General features: G+C 44.1%; 1 protein-coding gene across 1 annotated transcript; it reads left to right on the plus strand.

Annotated features, from left to right (window-relative positions):
- Positions 1-862: 862 nt before the first annotated feature.
- On the plus strand, positions 863-16,742 carry LOC148665835 (RING finger protein 112-like). Its single transcript, XM_088631690.1, has 16 exons — positions 863-917; positions 1,928-1,983; positions 2,137-2,407; positions 2,753-2,947; positions 3,083-3,205; positions 3,652-3,756; positions 3,852-3,902; positions 4,475-4,531; positions 5,488-5,574; positions 8,959-9,082; positions 11,101-11,213; positions 11,856-11,909; positions 12,105-12,176; positions 12,281-12,496; positions 15,256-15,462; positions 15,743-16,742. The coding sequence occupies exons 2-16, from the start codon at positions 1,952-1,954 to the stop codon at positions 16,133-16,135; spliced, it is 2,100 nt and encodes a 699-aa protein (XP_088487816.1). The 5' UTR covers positions 863-917; positions 1,928-1,951; the 3' UTR covers positions 16,136-16,742.
- The last annotated feature ends 204 nt before the right edge of the window (positions 16,743-16,946 follow it).

Consider the following 16,946-nt stretch of genomic DNA (forward strand, 5'->3'; position numbering starts at 1 on the left):
AATGTGTCAAATGCCTTGATCAGTCAAAAAAGACTCAAACTCTCCAGACACAAACTGCGGCCCATTGTCAGCGGTGATCAGGGGAGCCCAGTCAGCTGTGTGATTTCAGGCCAGTGAGATTAGAGCAAAGCACACAGATATGTGTTAGACAAACAGTGGTGAAGTTACTATAGTACAAATGGTACCTGTGTGGCTTTTCCTCTTATTACTGCGGTCTTACTGTAGACTTTTTCTTGGTTCAAGAGGCTGTTATTGCTATTCCTACAGAGAAATATAAAATCCAGTTAACAGTGTAAAAATACATAACATGATCGATTCTGAGTGTTACAATGCTCTGATCTGTCAGTGTGTGACCAATACTGTGTGTTACGCTGCTCTGGGCTTTCAGTGTGCGATTGATATTGTGTGTTACACTGCTCTGATCTATCAGTATGATTTATGTTTGCTCTCCAGTCAAACAGGCCACATCCTCACAGTACAGTACAGTAAAGCCCAAAGAGATCAGGATAAAATCACAGTGTAATGCAATAAAACCAAGTGATTTCAGGTAAAAACCCAGTCTGTGTAGTAAACCCAGTGAAATTATGACAAAAGCACAGTGCAGTAGAACCTATGAGATCAGAGTAAAAATGCAGTGCAATGAAGTAGAACCTATGAGACCAGGGTAAAAACACAGTCCAGTGCAATGAAGCCCAGTGTAATTGGGGTATAAAACAGGTCCAATGCAACAAAGTCCAGTGAGATCAGAATTTAAAAGAAGACTGTCGGGCCGAAAGTGTTCTAGCAGTAGAGTCTTTCATAACAATTTCTGTGAACCCTTCTGAGTGAGCAGCTCATAATTGATAGTTCTAATTTCCTTAAATGGAACATCTTTCACTTTCACTTCAACTCTGCTGAAAAAGGAGCTGCTGCTTTTGGTGAGTAATACAAATTAAATCTTCTCATCCACACAGACAGGGATCAGGAGAGCCCAGACAGCTGTGGTATTTCAGTACAGCCCAGTGAAATTAGAGCAAATCGTACAGATGTGTTAGACTAGCAGAGCTGAAGTTATTATCATCATCCAGGTGGGGCTGCACACTAGTGGCGGAGTGGGATTCCCCATTACTTGTAAAGCACTTTGAGTGGAGTGTCCAGAAAAGCGCTATATTAAGTGTAAGCAAAAATTATTATTATAGGACGGACTGTGTGGTGTTGAGTTCTGTGTGGCTGTTCCTCTTATTATTACTGTCTTACTATACTTCTTCTTGGTTCAAGAGCCTATTATGGCTTCAGAGAAATTTAAAATCTATTTAACACTGTGAAAATACTGGACCTGTATCTGAAACATAAATACTTAGTAATGTGATCAGTGTTAAATATTGCTGATTTTCAGTGTGTGATCACTGCTGTCTGCTACACTGCTAAGTAAATGTCGGTGTCTGATTGTTACATTGCTCTCATCTGTCAGTATGTAATTGATACTGTGAGTTACACTGCTGTGGGCTGTCAGTGATTGATACTGTGAGTTACACTGCTCTGATCTGTCAGTGTGTGATCGATACTGTGTGTTACATTGCTCTCATCTGTCAGTATGTAATTAATACTGTGAGTTACACTGCTGTGGGCTGTCAGTGATTGATACTGTGAGTTACACTGCTCTGATCTGTCAGTGTGTCATCGATACTGTGAGTTACACTGCTCTGATCTGTCAGTGTGTGATCGATACTGTGTGTTACATTGCACTCATCTGTCAGTATGTAATTAATACTGTGAGTTACACTGCTGTGGGCTGTCAGTGATTGATACTGTGAGTTACACTGCTCTGATCTGTCAGTGTGTCATCGATACTGTGTGTTACACTGCTCTGATCTGTCAGTGTGTGTATTTATAAATGCTATCGTACTTGAATTGGTCCTTGTTCTTGTTTTTATCTTTGTCTAAACAGGATTATTGTGACTTGGGACAGTCAATGGGGAATTCTCAGTGCCCATCAGAAAAAAGGTATTATTATGATTTAAACTTAAAATCATAATAATGTGTTTAGAAGACAACTCAGTTCCAGGACAGCTGGTCCTGCCATCCAAGTCCTTTTCTGTCTTTGGCTGTGGATTGGCTGCTGACTGTGTCTCGGTCTCTCTCTTCCCTCTGCTCCAGCATGTCTTCGGCCTGCCTGATGTCCGATCAGCAGCAGGAGGCAGTAGAGAGCTCTCTGTTTCCCGATCTCGAGCAGGAGGACATAGGAAGCTCCGTGTTGTCTGAGCCTCAGTGCTCCATTTGCTTGGGCAGTTTCTCCAAGCCAGTGATTATCCAGTGTGGCCACGAGTTCTGCCAAGACTGCATCGAGTCCTTCTGGGTCGACCTCGTGGTCACCTGTCCCCAATGCCACAAGGTGTGTGAGCGTGCGAGCACAGTCAAGAGAGAGGAGGTGAGTTGTAGTATTGTTTTCTGCGAGGGCTGCAGAGTGACACAGAGGCTGCGTCTCTTTTTCCATTAGAAGCTTTCCTGACAGTCAGGCTACGGGGAACATTTTGAAACCCAGATACACTTGCTGGAGAATCCTGGTGTGGCAGGTGCACAGTGTACACTGTGAGATGGGTAGACTTTAGATGCCCTGTGCTCCTGGTGCAACAGCAAGCACTCTGACCTGGGGGATGTCAGAGAGAGATGCCCGTCCAGTGGGCATCAGCACTCTGCTCCACACTTCCACTACCCTCTGTGTAAAGTTAAATGCCTCCTGGTCTCAGTTCTAAATGTTGTCTCCCACCTCCAGGGCTCTGGCAAGCCCATTCAGCTGGTCCATGTCAGTCCTGATGGCTCCCTCCTGTTGAAAGAGAATGTGCTTCGGCAGTGTTTCCTGCGCTCAGATGTAAGGGAGACTCCACTCTGTGTGGTGGCCATTGTCGGGGAGAGGAGGAAGGGCAAGTCTTTCCTCCTCAACTACCTCCTGCGCAAACTGTCTAAAATGGTGAGAGCACCCCACCCCCTCCGCTCTCTGTATAAAGCAGTGTCATACAGCCCTGACATCCCACCCCCACCACTCTCTGTGTAAAGTCCCGTCTTTTGACCATGGTTGTGAATGCTCCTTTACCTGTGAACACAGGACATCTGGATGAGTGACGATGAGCTTCTGCGAGGGTTCGAGTGGCAGCCTGGAACTGAGACCATGACGAAGGGTGTGTTCATCTGGAGCCGGCCTCTGTTTCTGGAGACACAGGAGGGCAAGGCAAGGGCTGGGCAAGCTGGGAATTCATCTGTTGTAGGGGGCGCAACTGTATGACTCAGACAGGTGCAGGTTGAACTAAGTCAGAGAGTCTTTCACAGACCCTGCAGGCATCCTGAATAAGCAGGAATGAGAGCTCTACTGACCCTCACCAGCCCCTGTTACCCACTTGTCCACACTCAGGGCATCTGTGTGGCATTCTCAGATCAGGAATGGGAAGGTTTTGGTGCATCAAATCACCAGACAAATAAGAGGAGGTCATTCCCATCCAGTCTGATTGGTACAGTAGTTAGTAGGCCATTGAGCCATTGGCTGGGCAGCTTGTTCCACACTCTCACCACCCTTTGTGTAAAGCTCTGTCAGCTCTGTGTTGGTACCGGAAGGGAAGAGGAGACAGATGACCACTGCATCTCTGATCAGAACATTCCATTTTTGTCCCCTCTGTCCAGTTGGCTGTCTTCCTGGTGGACACTAAGGGATCCGTGGATTTGTTGCGGGAGACGGAGCTGAGCGTGAAGCTGTCTGCCCTGAGCGTCTTTCTCAGCTCACATATGGTGAGAATTGCGTGGCCCTGTCCCACCTTCCTTGATGACTCTGTACCCCTTGCTGTGCTCTGGAGAGGTGACGTCTCCCCTGTCCTCTCTCCCAGATCTTCAACGTTCATGCTGATGTGAAGAAAACAGACCTGGAATACCTGGAGGTACAGCACCCGGCCACGGTCTTATCCCCTGATGTGCCACACAGCACCTGCACAAGGGAGCTGTGGTGCAGTGGGGGGCTAAAACCGGGAACCTCTCAGTGTCACAGGTCCTTCAACTGGGACTGTGGAGCAATTGCAGTGCTGGGTCTCTCTGACCGGGGTATGAGTTTGCCCCCTGCTGGTGACGTGTGGCATGAGCACAGCACTGCATGACTCGAGGTGCTATTGTGTGTGATGCTCTGTGCTGCCTGGTTTTCCTCACAGGGCTATATAAATAGGCCAGTCCTATCTTTCCCCATGTGTGTCTGTCTGTGTATGTGATTGTATTTGTATATTTGTTTTATATGTGTATCCATGTTTATTTTTTTATGAGTGCCTGTGTCTCTGTCAGACTGTCTGACAGATTCAAATTCTTCTCAGGATTATTGGCATGAGTGGTAAACTACACTGTTGCCAAAACAGAAACAATTAACTCTGCAATTACAGACAGTTTTAACAGAGAGAACCTACAGTATGACTTTCTCTTTCTCTGTCTCTGACACACAGCTGGCTTGTGTTTACTCTGTTTGCAGCTGCTGTATCTTGTGGCACAAAAGGGTGAAGGAGCCTTTAACCTGAAGCATTTTCAGGTATGAAATTTACTCTTGAGTGCAGTGAACACAAAAAAAGATCAGATCTCTTTTATCACCTGCAGACCAGGGCCTGTTTTAACTGATTGCGAGGTGGGGAGTAGGGTGATAATAGTTCAGACAGTTACTGAGGTGCCAGGCCATGCAGAACCTTATAGGTGAGCAAAAGGATTTTGACATCAACAAGAAACCTGACAGGAAGCCAGTGCAAGGACTCCAGGACAGGGGTAATGTGATCACGTGCACCTGGTTAGGAAGTCAAGCTAGGATCACTCCTAAATTCCTCAATTTTGATTGAAATTCCAGCACACTGCTGTCCACAGATAGGGCTACTACACTGGCTTTACCTTAGTGTTACACAGGTGCAACATGACTTCAGTCTTGTTGTAGTTTAAGTTAAGGAAATTTAGAGTCACCCAGGGTTTTATATTAGAAATGCAGTTAGTGCAGAGACAGCCACTTCAGTGTCAGGCTTAGTATGGATGTAGATTTAAGTATCATCAGCATAGAAATGATAGATCAGACCATGTGATCTTTATAATTGAACACATAGATACAGGCAAATTCTGAATAGTATAGGCCCCAGCATCAGATAAGACCTGAACCATTGGAAGCATTGTCAGAAACTGCAAACACAGCCACAGTCTCTGCAAACATGAGAAAGGAAGGTATCATGGTTAACAGTGTCGAAAGCAGCCATAAACACATTGTTTTTAGCAGTACCAATTTACTAAGGCATGCAGTGTCCAATTGAGAGAAAGCAGATTTGCAGGCATCATAACAGTTGTCATAATATTGGTTTGGCTATTTAATCTATTTCAATCATTCTCATGCATATTATTACTTGAGCTGTACTATAGAACAGCAAGTGAGGCTCTTCAATCTATAGAAATCGTTAGGATTTCATGACTTTGTGAGGTGAGCTGATATGAGATCTTTCTCAATCTCTGATAAAGGGGTTTGATCTCCTGGTGCGGGACTGGACACAAACTCGGGAATTTGGACAGTCTGGAGGATTCCGACATCTGGAGAGAATCATCCAGGTAGGAGAAATACTATGGACCTTATATACAGACGCAGCCATTCAAAGTGCGCGGTACAGACACGTACCGCAGGTAATTGGCTGCGGTATCGCGTATCATGACGCGGTACGTGATTGGTTGGCCGACAGGGGCAATCGTGCTCCTTTGGTCTGTCGTAGAAAGACTTACTGTAAATGTCTTTACTGTGCCCGTTGTAGATATTGAGTTTTACCACTGAAGGGAAATCTTAGTAGCTGAGCATAAAAAGAATAGGAGCATACTGCAACGCGTGTGAAGGCCATAAACGATATTAATTTTGGAAAATAAACATACAGTATATAGCTGGTCTTGGTACTTTAAAGAAAAAAATACACACCAGTATTCCATTTCTCCCTAAACATTTTAAGCTTCGAAGTCTTTAACTAACGTGATACCGGAGTCAACAAGCATACTTTTAGAATTTGATTAAAAGGGAATATAATATGGAATCGCGTATCTCAAGAATTTAATAACGGTATGATTATATTCATGTACTGCAACAGGGCTGTGTAAGGCTGTTTCGCCTCCCTGTTCATGTGAGTTCCCCTGTAGCCTACTGGTCTAGGTGTGTGACTAACAACGTACAGGTTGTGTGTTCAAATCCAGCTGGTGCTGGACTTTTCTTTTAACAAACATTTCTTCGAAAAAATAGAATAGCGATATTATGGACAATCAATTGACTTTTATATTTCAAAATATCACAACATGATCGATTCTAAGTCATTTTTGATAACAATGAATAGTCACTTTCTTCCTTTCTGACAGCGGTTCCTGCTTCTATTGTGTGTGTGTGCAACAGAGTAAATTTTTATAGAGAAATGGAGGCTGAACAATATGCGTTACAATATAAACATTTATATTGATTTAAATCGTGTTCTGATTTAAATCACAAATGCGTGTTTAATTATGTGTTTTTTAATCATAATCAGGCTAATGCATTTCTACATTTTCTGTATGAACCAGCTTAGAGGTTCATACAGAAAGACAGCTTGTGTTTAAATTGAGTGTAAGGTAATTTTACTTACACTCAATTCCCTTACACAAAGCAGAAGAGAAATCTTCTGCCCCTTATGCAAAACCCTTATGCAAAACCAAACCCTCCTCCCATCCCAGTTTACCCTCTTTATCATCCTCAAAATCTACCTCGGTTTTCAACTTAAAGCATTACTGCTTACTGGGTTTTTGAGGGGGAGGTGTCTTTCGCTGGAAATCTCGCCTGCCTCCACTACTCAACCCCCTCTCTCCCGGAGTGCTGGCTGTGACGAATTAAACCGGTCTCACAGGTATTCAAAGTAGGAAGTACAGTGTTAAGTGGTAGCTGGGCTACTCCCTCAATAGAATCGCTTTAACATGCTAATGCATTGGTTTAACAGTACGCTGGGCAAACGTTCCGAGGTCAAATTCTTCCAGCACGGGGGTACCTTTAAAGCGGAGACGACGGCACCGAAATTTTTTGGTGCGCCTTCTCTTTAAAGCCCTGGCCAAATATGAAGACAGTACGTACAGTTATAATTCAAACGGAATTAAAAACTACACATCCCAGTTACCATGGTGGTGCTTGTGATCATTGCGTTTAACCAACGAAACAGGGCGAAAAATCAGTCACATGACTTTGGGGCAGAGTTTCGAAAGTCCCTTAAATACATTGAGCACAGCTTTCTCACCACTTAAGATTGCTTTTGATACCATCCTTACACAAAGCAGAAGGGAAATCTTAGTGCCTGAGCATAAAAAGAATAGGAGCATACTGCAATGCGTGTGAAGTCCAGAACACGATTTAAATCGATATAAATGTTTATATTGTAACACATACTGTCCAGCCTCCATTTCTCTATAAAAATTTACTCTGTTGCACACACACACAATAGCAGCAGGAACCGCTGTCGAAAAGGAAGAAGGTGACTATTCATTGTTATCAAAAATGACTTAGAATCGATCATTTTGCGATATTTTGAAATATAAAAGTCAATTGATTGTCCATAATATCACTATTCTACTTTTTTCAAAAAATGTTTGTTAAAAGGTAAGTCCAGCACCAGCTGAAGTTGAACACACAACCTGTGCGTTGTTAGTCACACACCTAGACCAGTAGGCTACTAGACAGCTCGCATAAACAGGGAGGCGAAACAGCCTTACACAGCCCTGTCGCAGTACACGAATATAATCATACCATTATTAAATTCTTGAGATACGCGATTCCATATTATATTCCCTTTTAATCAAATTCTAAAAGTATGCTTGTTGACTCCAGTATCACGTTAGTTAAAGACTTCGAAGCTTAAAATGTTTAGGGAGAAATGGAATACTGGTGTGTATTTTTTTCTTTAAAGTACCAAGACCAGCTTTATACTGTACGTTTATGTTCCAAAATTAATATTGTTTATGGCCTTCACACGTGTTGCAGTATGCTCCTATTCTTTTTATGCTCAGCTACTAAGATTTCCCTTCAGTGGTAAAATTAGATATGAATATTCAATACTTAAACGAGCACAGTTAAGACATTAAATATACATATACATACTGTATACAGTACAGTTTGCATACGGTAATATGTTTATGTTCCTAAATCAATCTCTTTTATGAGCATGTGAAAGGCATGGTGAATCACTGTACTTTGCATGATTGGAAACAAATGCGTGATTGCGAAATGCTGTGGTGTTACTTTTACAAAGACGGTCAATGAAAAAAAGAATGTTGACCAAGGCAATACTTTGAGTTTACACTTACAGCTTGTCCAAGGTCATTCATTACTAATACTATTAGTAATATCTTCGTTAAAGACTGATGGCCACAGCTCAAACATGAGAGGTTGAGCTTTATTAGCTCCACCTTGCGGAAATTCCGGATACTATTATTTTGCTTGTCGTATTATAGGAGAATTTACGGTAACTAGCGGTATTTACCGGTAACTCGCGGTATTTACCGGTGGCTTGCGGTAGACTGCGACAGCATACCGGAAAATAATGTGGTATCGCCCGCGCATTTTGAATGGCTGCATCTGTATATATAACCCTGACCCGTGCTGTGAAAGGCAGAGAGATACTGATACTCTAGACCGGTCAGGAGCTACAACAGTGCCTCATACAGACAACTACAGGCCACAGACTAAGGAGAAGCAGTTCCTTCAGTCTGTCAGTGTGGGACACTCCTTTTGGATTAAAAAAGACTCTGTTCCTCCAGCTTGGCAGTGTGGGACACACCCTTCAGACTAAAGAGACTCAGTTCCTTCAGACTGTCATTTTGGGACTCAAGACTAAAGAAACCCCCTCCAGAGCCTGTTCCTTCAGGCTCAGAGCTGCATTATTTTAGACACAGAGGGATTGGATCCTACCCCTTTCCTGTCGACATGTCTGTCTGTGCTTTCAGCGCTTGGAGGAGTCAGGGACAAACAAACAGGTTCTGAGGATCCTCAGGGAGAAGAGGCCATGCTGCCACCTCATGCCCTTTCCTGGGGACCGACTGCTTTGGAGTCAACAGGGAACCATGCAAGGTAAAAACCGGACAGCTCCACTCCCAGAGCAGCTGCCCTAATCTTGTAGACAGGTGTTCTGGTCAACCACAGGGAGGTACTGTTGAGTAGCAAACCAGCTACAGGTAGCTCCGGGTGGTAAAGTTCTGCAATGCTGTGAGTTTGTTAATGGCCTGGAAGCATGTGTGGTACAATGCAGGGAGTGTTTGGTGTGGAGGGTGGAAACTCGGATTAAGGAAGACACGTTGCCATGGAAACCACACCAGACTTGAATAGGTGAATGAACTGCAGCTGTAGAAGTGGTTTAAAAGGGGGGGGACATCCAGCAAGAACATAGTGTGGCTGTGGCTGCAGTAGTGAAAGGACAAATGTGGAGGCTCTGCTGTGGGAGAGCCGGGCTGAAGCTTGACAGTAGCGGCTGTGAGCTGCTGTGAGCCGCTACTAGTCGGGACGATGTTAGAAGAGTGTGCCGCCATGTCTAGTATGAGTGAATAAAGAATGATTCGCTGATGAATTAACCTTGTGAGGGGGTGGAGATGAATGACAATTCCAGCGGGGATTATGAGAGGAATAGCCTGCGGGGAAAAGAGTGAAAACGTCAGTCTGTGAGGAGACTGACAGAAGAAACTGAGCTTTATGAGATCATAGAAAGATTTAAAGGGACAGCATCCTGCTAGTGTGTGAGAGAAGGGCTGTCGTGTCCACTGTATGTGTGAGTTGTGAGTTAGTGTGTGTGGATCAGAGAGGGTTGTGTGGTAGAGGGACCCTCCCCCTGGCAATACATTGTTATCGGGGAAGCGAGTGGGGTCTATCTAGTTGCACCCTCTTGGAGATAGTGCGGTGGTGGCTGGGCACAATGAAGTGAGCTGGCAGCTACGTAGGTGTAACACAGTGGTGCGCTGGCAGCTGTGAGTTCATTACCTAAAGGTGTGAGAGTGAGAAACCAGAGAGGTTGTGAGTGTGTGTTAGAGAGGGACAGTGTGTTGGGTCTCGGCACAGTGTGTAGTGCCGAATAGACTCTGTGATGTAGGTAGTGTGAGCTTGTGTGAGCCACCAGGTTGTAACTCAACCTGGTGGCGTCAGGGGAGGACATCATGGCTGGAGGTGGACCTGGGAATCTGAGGCACCTGTTGAGTCTGAAACAGTGACCTAATGGAGTAGAAGCATGAGGCTCTGTGTTGGGGTCTGGAAGCAGGAGGTTCCTAGCAGTGAGGAGAAACGGATGAACTGGAGACTCTGAAGTCAAAGGGCCCAGATGTAATGGATTATGGATTTATGTGTTACGAGTTCGGTAATAGGGACCGAACTAGTGAGTGAACCCACTTGCAGGAGCGAACAAAGCCAAGTCGTAAACCGAAAGTAAACCGTAATCGTAGGAACGAGCCGAGAGTCCAGGGGGAGCAAGATATCTGAAAGGGAACGTGTACCGAAGCCGAAGTGTGATCCGAAGTTGTAGTCCGTAGAGCAATCCGAGAATCCAGAGGTAGCCAGTTATCCAAGACAGAGCGAAAGTACCAATCCAAGCCGAGATCCGAAAAGCCGAAGTCCAAAGGGAAAAACCGTAAGCCGAAATCCAAGACAAACACAGAGTAGAAGAAGCGCAACCAGGAAGCTCGATAGGGAAAACCAATACTGAGCAACGAGGTAGGGAAGGACAGGTGTTTAAGTAGGATGAGACGGGGGTGTGGTGGTGAATGGGAAAACTGATAGGTGAACTGATGGATAGGGGCTACACCTACTTCTGCCTCTTCCGTTGCCGAGAGGCACGGATCGTAACATTATGTATCCTGCTACCTCAATGATGTGGTTAGTGTGATTGCCACCCTCAGTGGAAAGTGTGTGTATGATAAAGAAAAGAAACCCCAAAGAGCTTATAAAGGAGTGTGACATCTGGTTGGTGGTTTAGTGTTCATTTTGAGGAAATCCACTGGGTTGCATGTGTCAGAGTTTGTGAGGATTGTGAATAGCAAAAATTAATAGTCTAGTCTAAATTCAAGACTAGCTTCTATTACTCATTTGTTTTCTCGTGTTTTTCTAAGAAATGAATGAACAGTTTCAGCACTGCTTGAAAGAGTACATCTACCACATTGTCCAGGTCCTGCAGACAATACAGTCAACTGTGACAGGAAAGACACTGGCAGAGATATTCAAGGTAAGACATTATTCATTGAACCAATCAACAGCCATCAATACACCACTAGGGTAAAACACATCAAAGATCATGTTAAAAAGTTAAAAACCAGTACAGTGCAGTAAAGCCCTATATACTACAAGCCATACAGTGGATACAGTGTGATATGAACTGTTAGTTGTTCTGATGTGTTGTCTGTCAATTATTGAGAATGAATTCAGAAACCTTATTCATTAATTACAAAATGTACAATAAATTTCTCTTGGTGCAGGTATTGACATAAATTCCAATAACATAAAAGTAATATCTGTATATATATATTTAATGGCACATGCTACTGATATTTTCTGTAAATAAACACAGTATTAATTTTACATTTTATTACTTAACTGTGTGTATCGTTAAATTGTACATATCACTTTTTATCTGTAGATTTTGTTTTTGCACTACAAATGAAGATGTACAGCTGATCACAGAGGAGGGATGAGAGAAGTGTCCTTGTTTATAAGAGTTATGGCCTGGGGGAAGAAGCTGTGTAGGTGTCAGTCCCAATTTGACAGAACTGGGGCTAACTAACACCTGCATAGCCTGTGATGGAAACTGTGAAGCTGTGACCCCACACTATACAACGAAACCACACTGAACTTGTTCTTGTCTTCACAGGAAGTGGCACAAGTGATTCTCACAAGCACATACAGAATTTCCTCTCCTGCAGAGGTGTGTCCCTCTCTTCCCTGCTGACTCAGAAAACCTTTTCAACTGTTCTCTGTTCCTGTTTTCAGTTCCTTCAGAATAAAGAGACTCAGTTCGTTCAGCCTGTCAGGATAGAACATTCCTTGAAATGTGTGTTTCATTCCAGAACATCTCTATCAATGTCAGTTAAATCGGTAACTCCTTTGCTTCCTCCTCCAGCTAATCCATGCCCTCAACAAGCTCACTCTCCGGCATGTGAAGCAGGAGTTCACCATCTTTCTGAATGAGCAGGTAACAGTGTGTGAAAGTGTGTGACAATGTTAGTATAAAGGTGTCAGAGAGTGTGTGTGTGCTTGAACTCCTGGGCTTGTTGACCTTGCTCCCCCTTTCTTCAGAGAATGATCATCCACAACACCACACAGGGGATGAGGAGGACTGTGGAGCTGAAAGAGGCTGAGCTGAAGGCCCGTGTGCAGGGTGAAGTCAGTCAGCAGGATTTCCAGAAACTCTTGGAGATCCTGGGCTCTGAGCGTGAGACATTCCTGAAAGAATATACTCTCCTCATCATCATGAGGGAGAAGCAGGAATTCACCAACTTTCTGAATGAGCAGGTGAGTGTGTGTGTGAGAGTGTGTGTGTGTGTGTGTGTGTGCATATAAGAAACTGGAGGGGGGAAGGGGAGAAACAAGGAGGGTGTGGAAGACTGAGTGACATGGGTCTAGACAGTGACGATGCACAGGAAAGGTTTTCTGTTTGCACCTAAGACCGAAGTCTTTCTGCAACTAAAGCCTGTATTCAACTAGAGACAAATGGCATCTTCCTGTCCTGTTTTGTTTATGCTTGAAACACTTCTGACACTGTCTTTTCCCTGTATATTTATTTAATATGTTAAAGTCTAGCCTACTTTTAATGTATAATAAGGAAAGTGTAACTTCAGTTAACTGAGCATATCTTACTGAGTGCTAGGAGAAACCCATTCTCTGTGATATGCTCCCCTTCAGAATATTGAATTAAAGATCTCTGTTTGACAATCTTCTGACAAGCTTGTCTGGAAAGCTGAGTGAAGACTGAGTTTTTTTCTTTGAGGGTTTGTGAATGAGAAACAAGGAAGGTTTGTGTGTGAGAGTGAGAAACATGGAGGGTCTGTGAGTGATGAAGAAGAAGGGTATGAGAGTGAGAAACGAGGAAACAAGGAGGGTGTGAGAGTGTGTGTGAGAAACAAGGAGGGCATGAGAGTGTGTGAGAGAAACAAGGAGGGTGTGAGACTATGTGAGAGAAACAAGGAGAGCATGTGAGTGTGTGAAACAAGGAGGGTTGAGAGGCTGTGTGTGAGAAAAACAAGGAGGGTGTGGGACTGATGAAGAAGGGTTTGAGAGTGATGAAGAAGGGTGTGAGTATGAAACAAGAAGTGTGTGTGTGTTCTACTTATAATCCTTCTGTTTTCTTTTTTTGAAGTTTATTATTCGGAGACGAAATACTACAATGAAGGGCAAATACATATAGACTCTGCAAAATATTACAAAACAACATCAAATGTATTAACTAAACTGCAAAGACAGCCAGCACATTATAAATGTTACATTAGGGGTCACAGAAAATAATAAGGTTCCACGCAACAACATTTGTGTAAACTAGTTTTCCAAGAGCATTTTTAGATTGCAGGCAGAAGACAGGGTACTCCCAGCATGGGAAGCCAGTTTATCTTCCAGCATGTCTTTGGACTTTGGGAGGAAACAGGAGCACCTAGAGAAAACCCACATGAACACAGGAGAACATGCAAACTCCACCCAGATAGAGCCCCAGGACCAGAACTGAAATGAAGGCACCAGCGGCGCGAGACAGCGATACTAACCATGGGTCCCCTCATCTTTTTCAAGATTTGATGTTTTCACACTCCTGCTTTCAAGCTGTTGTGCAGCAATGTCCTCTCTGTGTTTCTCTTTCCCCTAATGTTAAAGTCTTGTGACTGCTAGAGGTTTTTCAAGAACCTACTGGTTCTGACCTACAGCATGCAGCAACAGAATTATCAGTTATGATCAGTAAGAATTTCTTTATTTTCCATTATTGTTACTACAAAGCAATCCTACTTCTTTTCTGTCACAATATCAGGGAGCAGGGTGTCACAGGGAGGGCAGGAGGGGTGCCCAAGTTAGTTATTTTAAAACAGAACAATGGCTCGGCCACAATAGCACTTAGGTGCAAAAGTGATGATTTATTAGGACAGTGCTCCCCACAAACCAACAAACAATTATATATAGTGGAAAAGTAAAGAAATGAAACAAATATACACAAAAAATAATAAGCCCTTCCTCTGATAATTACAAACAAGGAGTCCCAACACACTTAGCCCCTATCAGCTCTCTCACACAGCTAAGTACAAATAAACAGAAAATATAACGTTAGCCCTTCAGAGTTTGTGTTTGTGTCTGATTTACTACAGATAACAGGAAACCGATTTCAAAATAAATTCTGGTAATGTTTTGCATGTATGAAATGGGAAACTGCCAGCCAAGCCACAAGGGTGCACCCTCAATAGCTAGCTAACTGACAGGAAAGTGGATGCAATACAGGTGTAACTTGTGGGATAATGTGTGTCGTGTACTGTACCGTCTGTGGACGGTGAAAGAGATCCCTCTGTCACACAGGGTTTTAAAAGAACCTAAGATTTGAAAAGGTTCTGCTTGAAGTCAGATCTTACTGTCTCTGCGCTCTATGTGTCCTAGATACTGAGACAACCTGACCTCCAGAAAACCATTTACTCCTCTGAAAGCTCCAGTAGAGTTTATGGCTCGCTCCCAAACCTCAAGAAAGAAACATTACCCAAAAATGTTCTCAGACATCCCTACAAAGGTTCACCTTGCAGACAATATTGCGAGGAACTGAGGATCCTTTGATATGTTAAAGTCTTGCAAGGAGGGTGTGTGTGTTAGGGTGAGAAACATCGAGGGTGTGAGAGTGAGAAACAAGGAGGGTGTGAGAGTAATAAAGAAGGGTGTGAGTTTGAAACAAGGAGGGTGTGTTCGTGTGAGAAACAAGGAGTGTGTATGAGAAATGAGGAGGGTGTGAGTGTGTGAAACAAGGAGGGTGTATTAGTGTGTGAAACAAGGAGGGTGTGAGAGTATGAGAAACAAGAAGCATGTGAGAGTTAGAAACACGGAGGCTGTGAGAGTGTGACAAACAAGGAGGGTATGAGAGAGTGTTTGTAAGTCACATTGTCTGTGTATTTTACTGGATGCCACTGGGATGTCTTCTGCTTGTTTCTGGGGTATTTTGGGGTTGGCTCCTTTTTGTTTCTGGGAGCCCTGTGCAATTCAGAGGGCGTAGTGTGATGCCCTCTGCTCTAAAGTGAACCTGTGCTCTGTTTCCTCAGAGAAGTATCATGCCCGTCCCCACACAGGGGATGAGGAGGACTGTAGAACAGAAGGAGGTAGAGCTGCTGTCCCATGTGCAGGGTGAAGTCAGTCAGCAGGACTTCCAGGAGCTCTCACAGTTCCTTGGCTCTGAGCGAGAGAAGTTCCTGAAGGAGTTAATTCTCCTGCAGGCGCAGCAGGAATTTGATGGCTTTCTGCATAAGCAGGTAAATATATGATTGTGTGGGAATATTTTGAGTTTATAGATGTGTGTGGGAGTTTAATTGGGGTACCTCTTGCTTCATTCTGGGCTGTCCTGATGGACACTCCTTGTTTCTTTGTGTACATTTGCATTCTGTTTTTGTCCGGGGTGTTCTGGCATAGGCTCTTGTGTCCAGGGTGTTCTGGAGCAGTCTTCTGCTTGTTTCTGGGGTGTACTGGAATGTTCAAAAGATATATGGAGCTATCCTTTACTCTGAAGTGTACTTACCCCTCAATGTTCTGTAGAGCAATAACATGCTGAAACGTCCAAAGAAGATGAGGGACATGTTGGAGGTAAAGAAGACAGAACTGCTGGACTATGTAAAGGACAAAGTCAGCCAGCGGGAGTTTGAGGAGCTCTGCGAGTACACAGCCACTAAGAGTGAGAAGTTCCTGCAGATCTATCAGATCAAGTTTGGCCTGACTGTGGGCTGTGTGGTGACCATACCTGTGCTGACCGTGGCTGGGGGTGTGGCTGGAGGCGTGGCTGGAGGCGTGGCTGGGGCCTTCTTGGTCGGGGGCGCTATAACTGTGCAGGCTGGGATCGCCACAGGAACTATAGTCGGCACTACAGCCAGTGTATGGGTGGGTAGAGCAGCGTCAGCCGTCTACGAGCGGATCAAGAGGAACAGGCCATAATAGTGATACCTATCCTCTCAAACACTGAGCCACGGCTGGTGAGAGAGGCACTGCACTCTTTATCTTCAGGTGTCCTGTCTTGACTATGGCCACAGCTACAGGGTGCACCAGTGCAGACAAGGGAACCACTGTGCACTGTGCAGATGGGTGAACGCCAGGGGGTGCTACAGCATCTGGCAGAGTTTTCAGTAATGAGGAAATATCCACCAGTAGCCATTCCTGGTGCTGACTCTCTGTCCACAGTGTCCACAGAGCCCAACATTCCCCTACAGAGCTGGATTCACACCCTGTACATTGGCCTTCCTGCATGGGGGGGTGGGTAGGAATCCTCTGGATTACTCTCCCGCATTCAAGAGACAAGTCTGCTTCGCCTCTTACAGAGACTCAAAACCAGAAAAAGCCCTTAAACATTTTTCTTACTCACTGGTGCAGAGTAACTCCTCAGGTCTACAGTCTTAATTAGTGCAGGTTAGCTCTTCTCAGGTCTACAGCTAATAGGAAATATGAGCCTGCCCGACTGGTCTTTGAACTCTAGTGCAGAGAGGACTCCTTATGTACTTTGTGTCAAGCTGATTTTGACTTTCAGAGATTAAAGTCATATTACATATCCCGGTCGTCTGTGTTATTTCAATCTGATTCTATGTAAAAAAAAAATTTCCCATCAACTTTGAAATATCTCTGTTGTGTATCTTAATAAAGAGCCGTTCTTATATTATTTTAACTATTTTATTAACTACACAGATCACGCCCTTACACCATATATTCCCGCCTTCTACTCTCTCGTTCTGTTGTCTCGCAATGTCTACTCACT

This window comes from Lepisosteus platostomus, chromosome 5, assembly GCF_059453375.1.
Source record: "Lepisosteus platostomus isolate fLepPlt1 chromosome 5, fLepPlt1.hap1, whole genome shotgun sequence".
Classification (NCBI taxonomy): domain Eukaryota; kingdom Metazoa; phylum Chordata; class Actinopteri; order Semionotiformes; family Lepisosteidae; genus Lepisosteus; species Lepisosteus platostomus.

Bases quoted from the DNA above. Each gene is read 5' to 3' on its own strand.
- LOC148665835 (XM_088631690.1), top strand. From the start codon at position 1,952: ATGGGGAATTCTCAGTGCCCATCAGAAAAAAG. The intron at 1,984-2,136 runs GTATTATTATGA...CCTCTGCTCCAG, and splicing joins CAGTGCCCATCAGAAAAAAG to CATGTCTTCGGCCTGCCTGA. The intron at 12,497-15,255 runs GTGAGTGTGTGT...CTGTTTCCTCAG, and splicing joins CCAACTTTCTGAATGAGCAG to AGAAGTATCATGCCCGTCCC.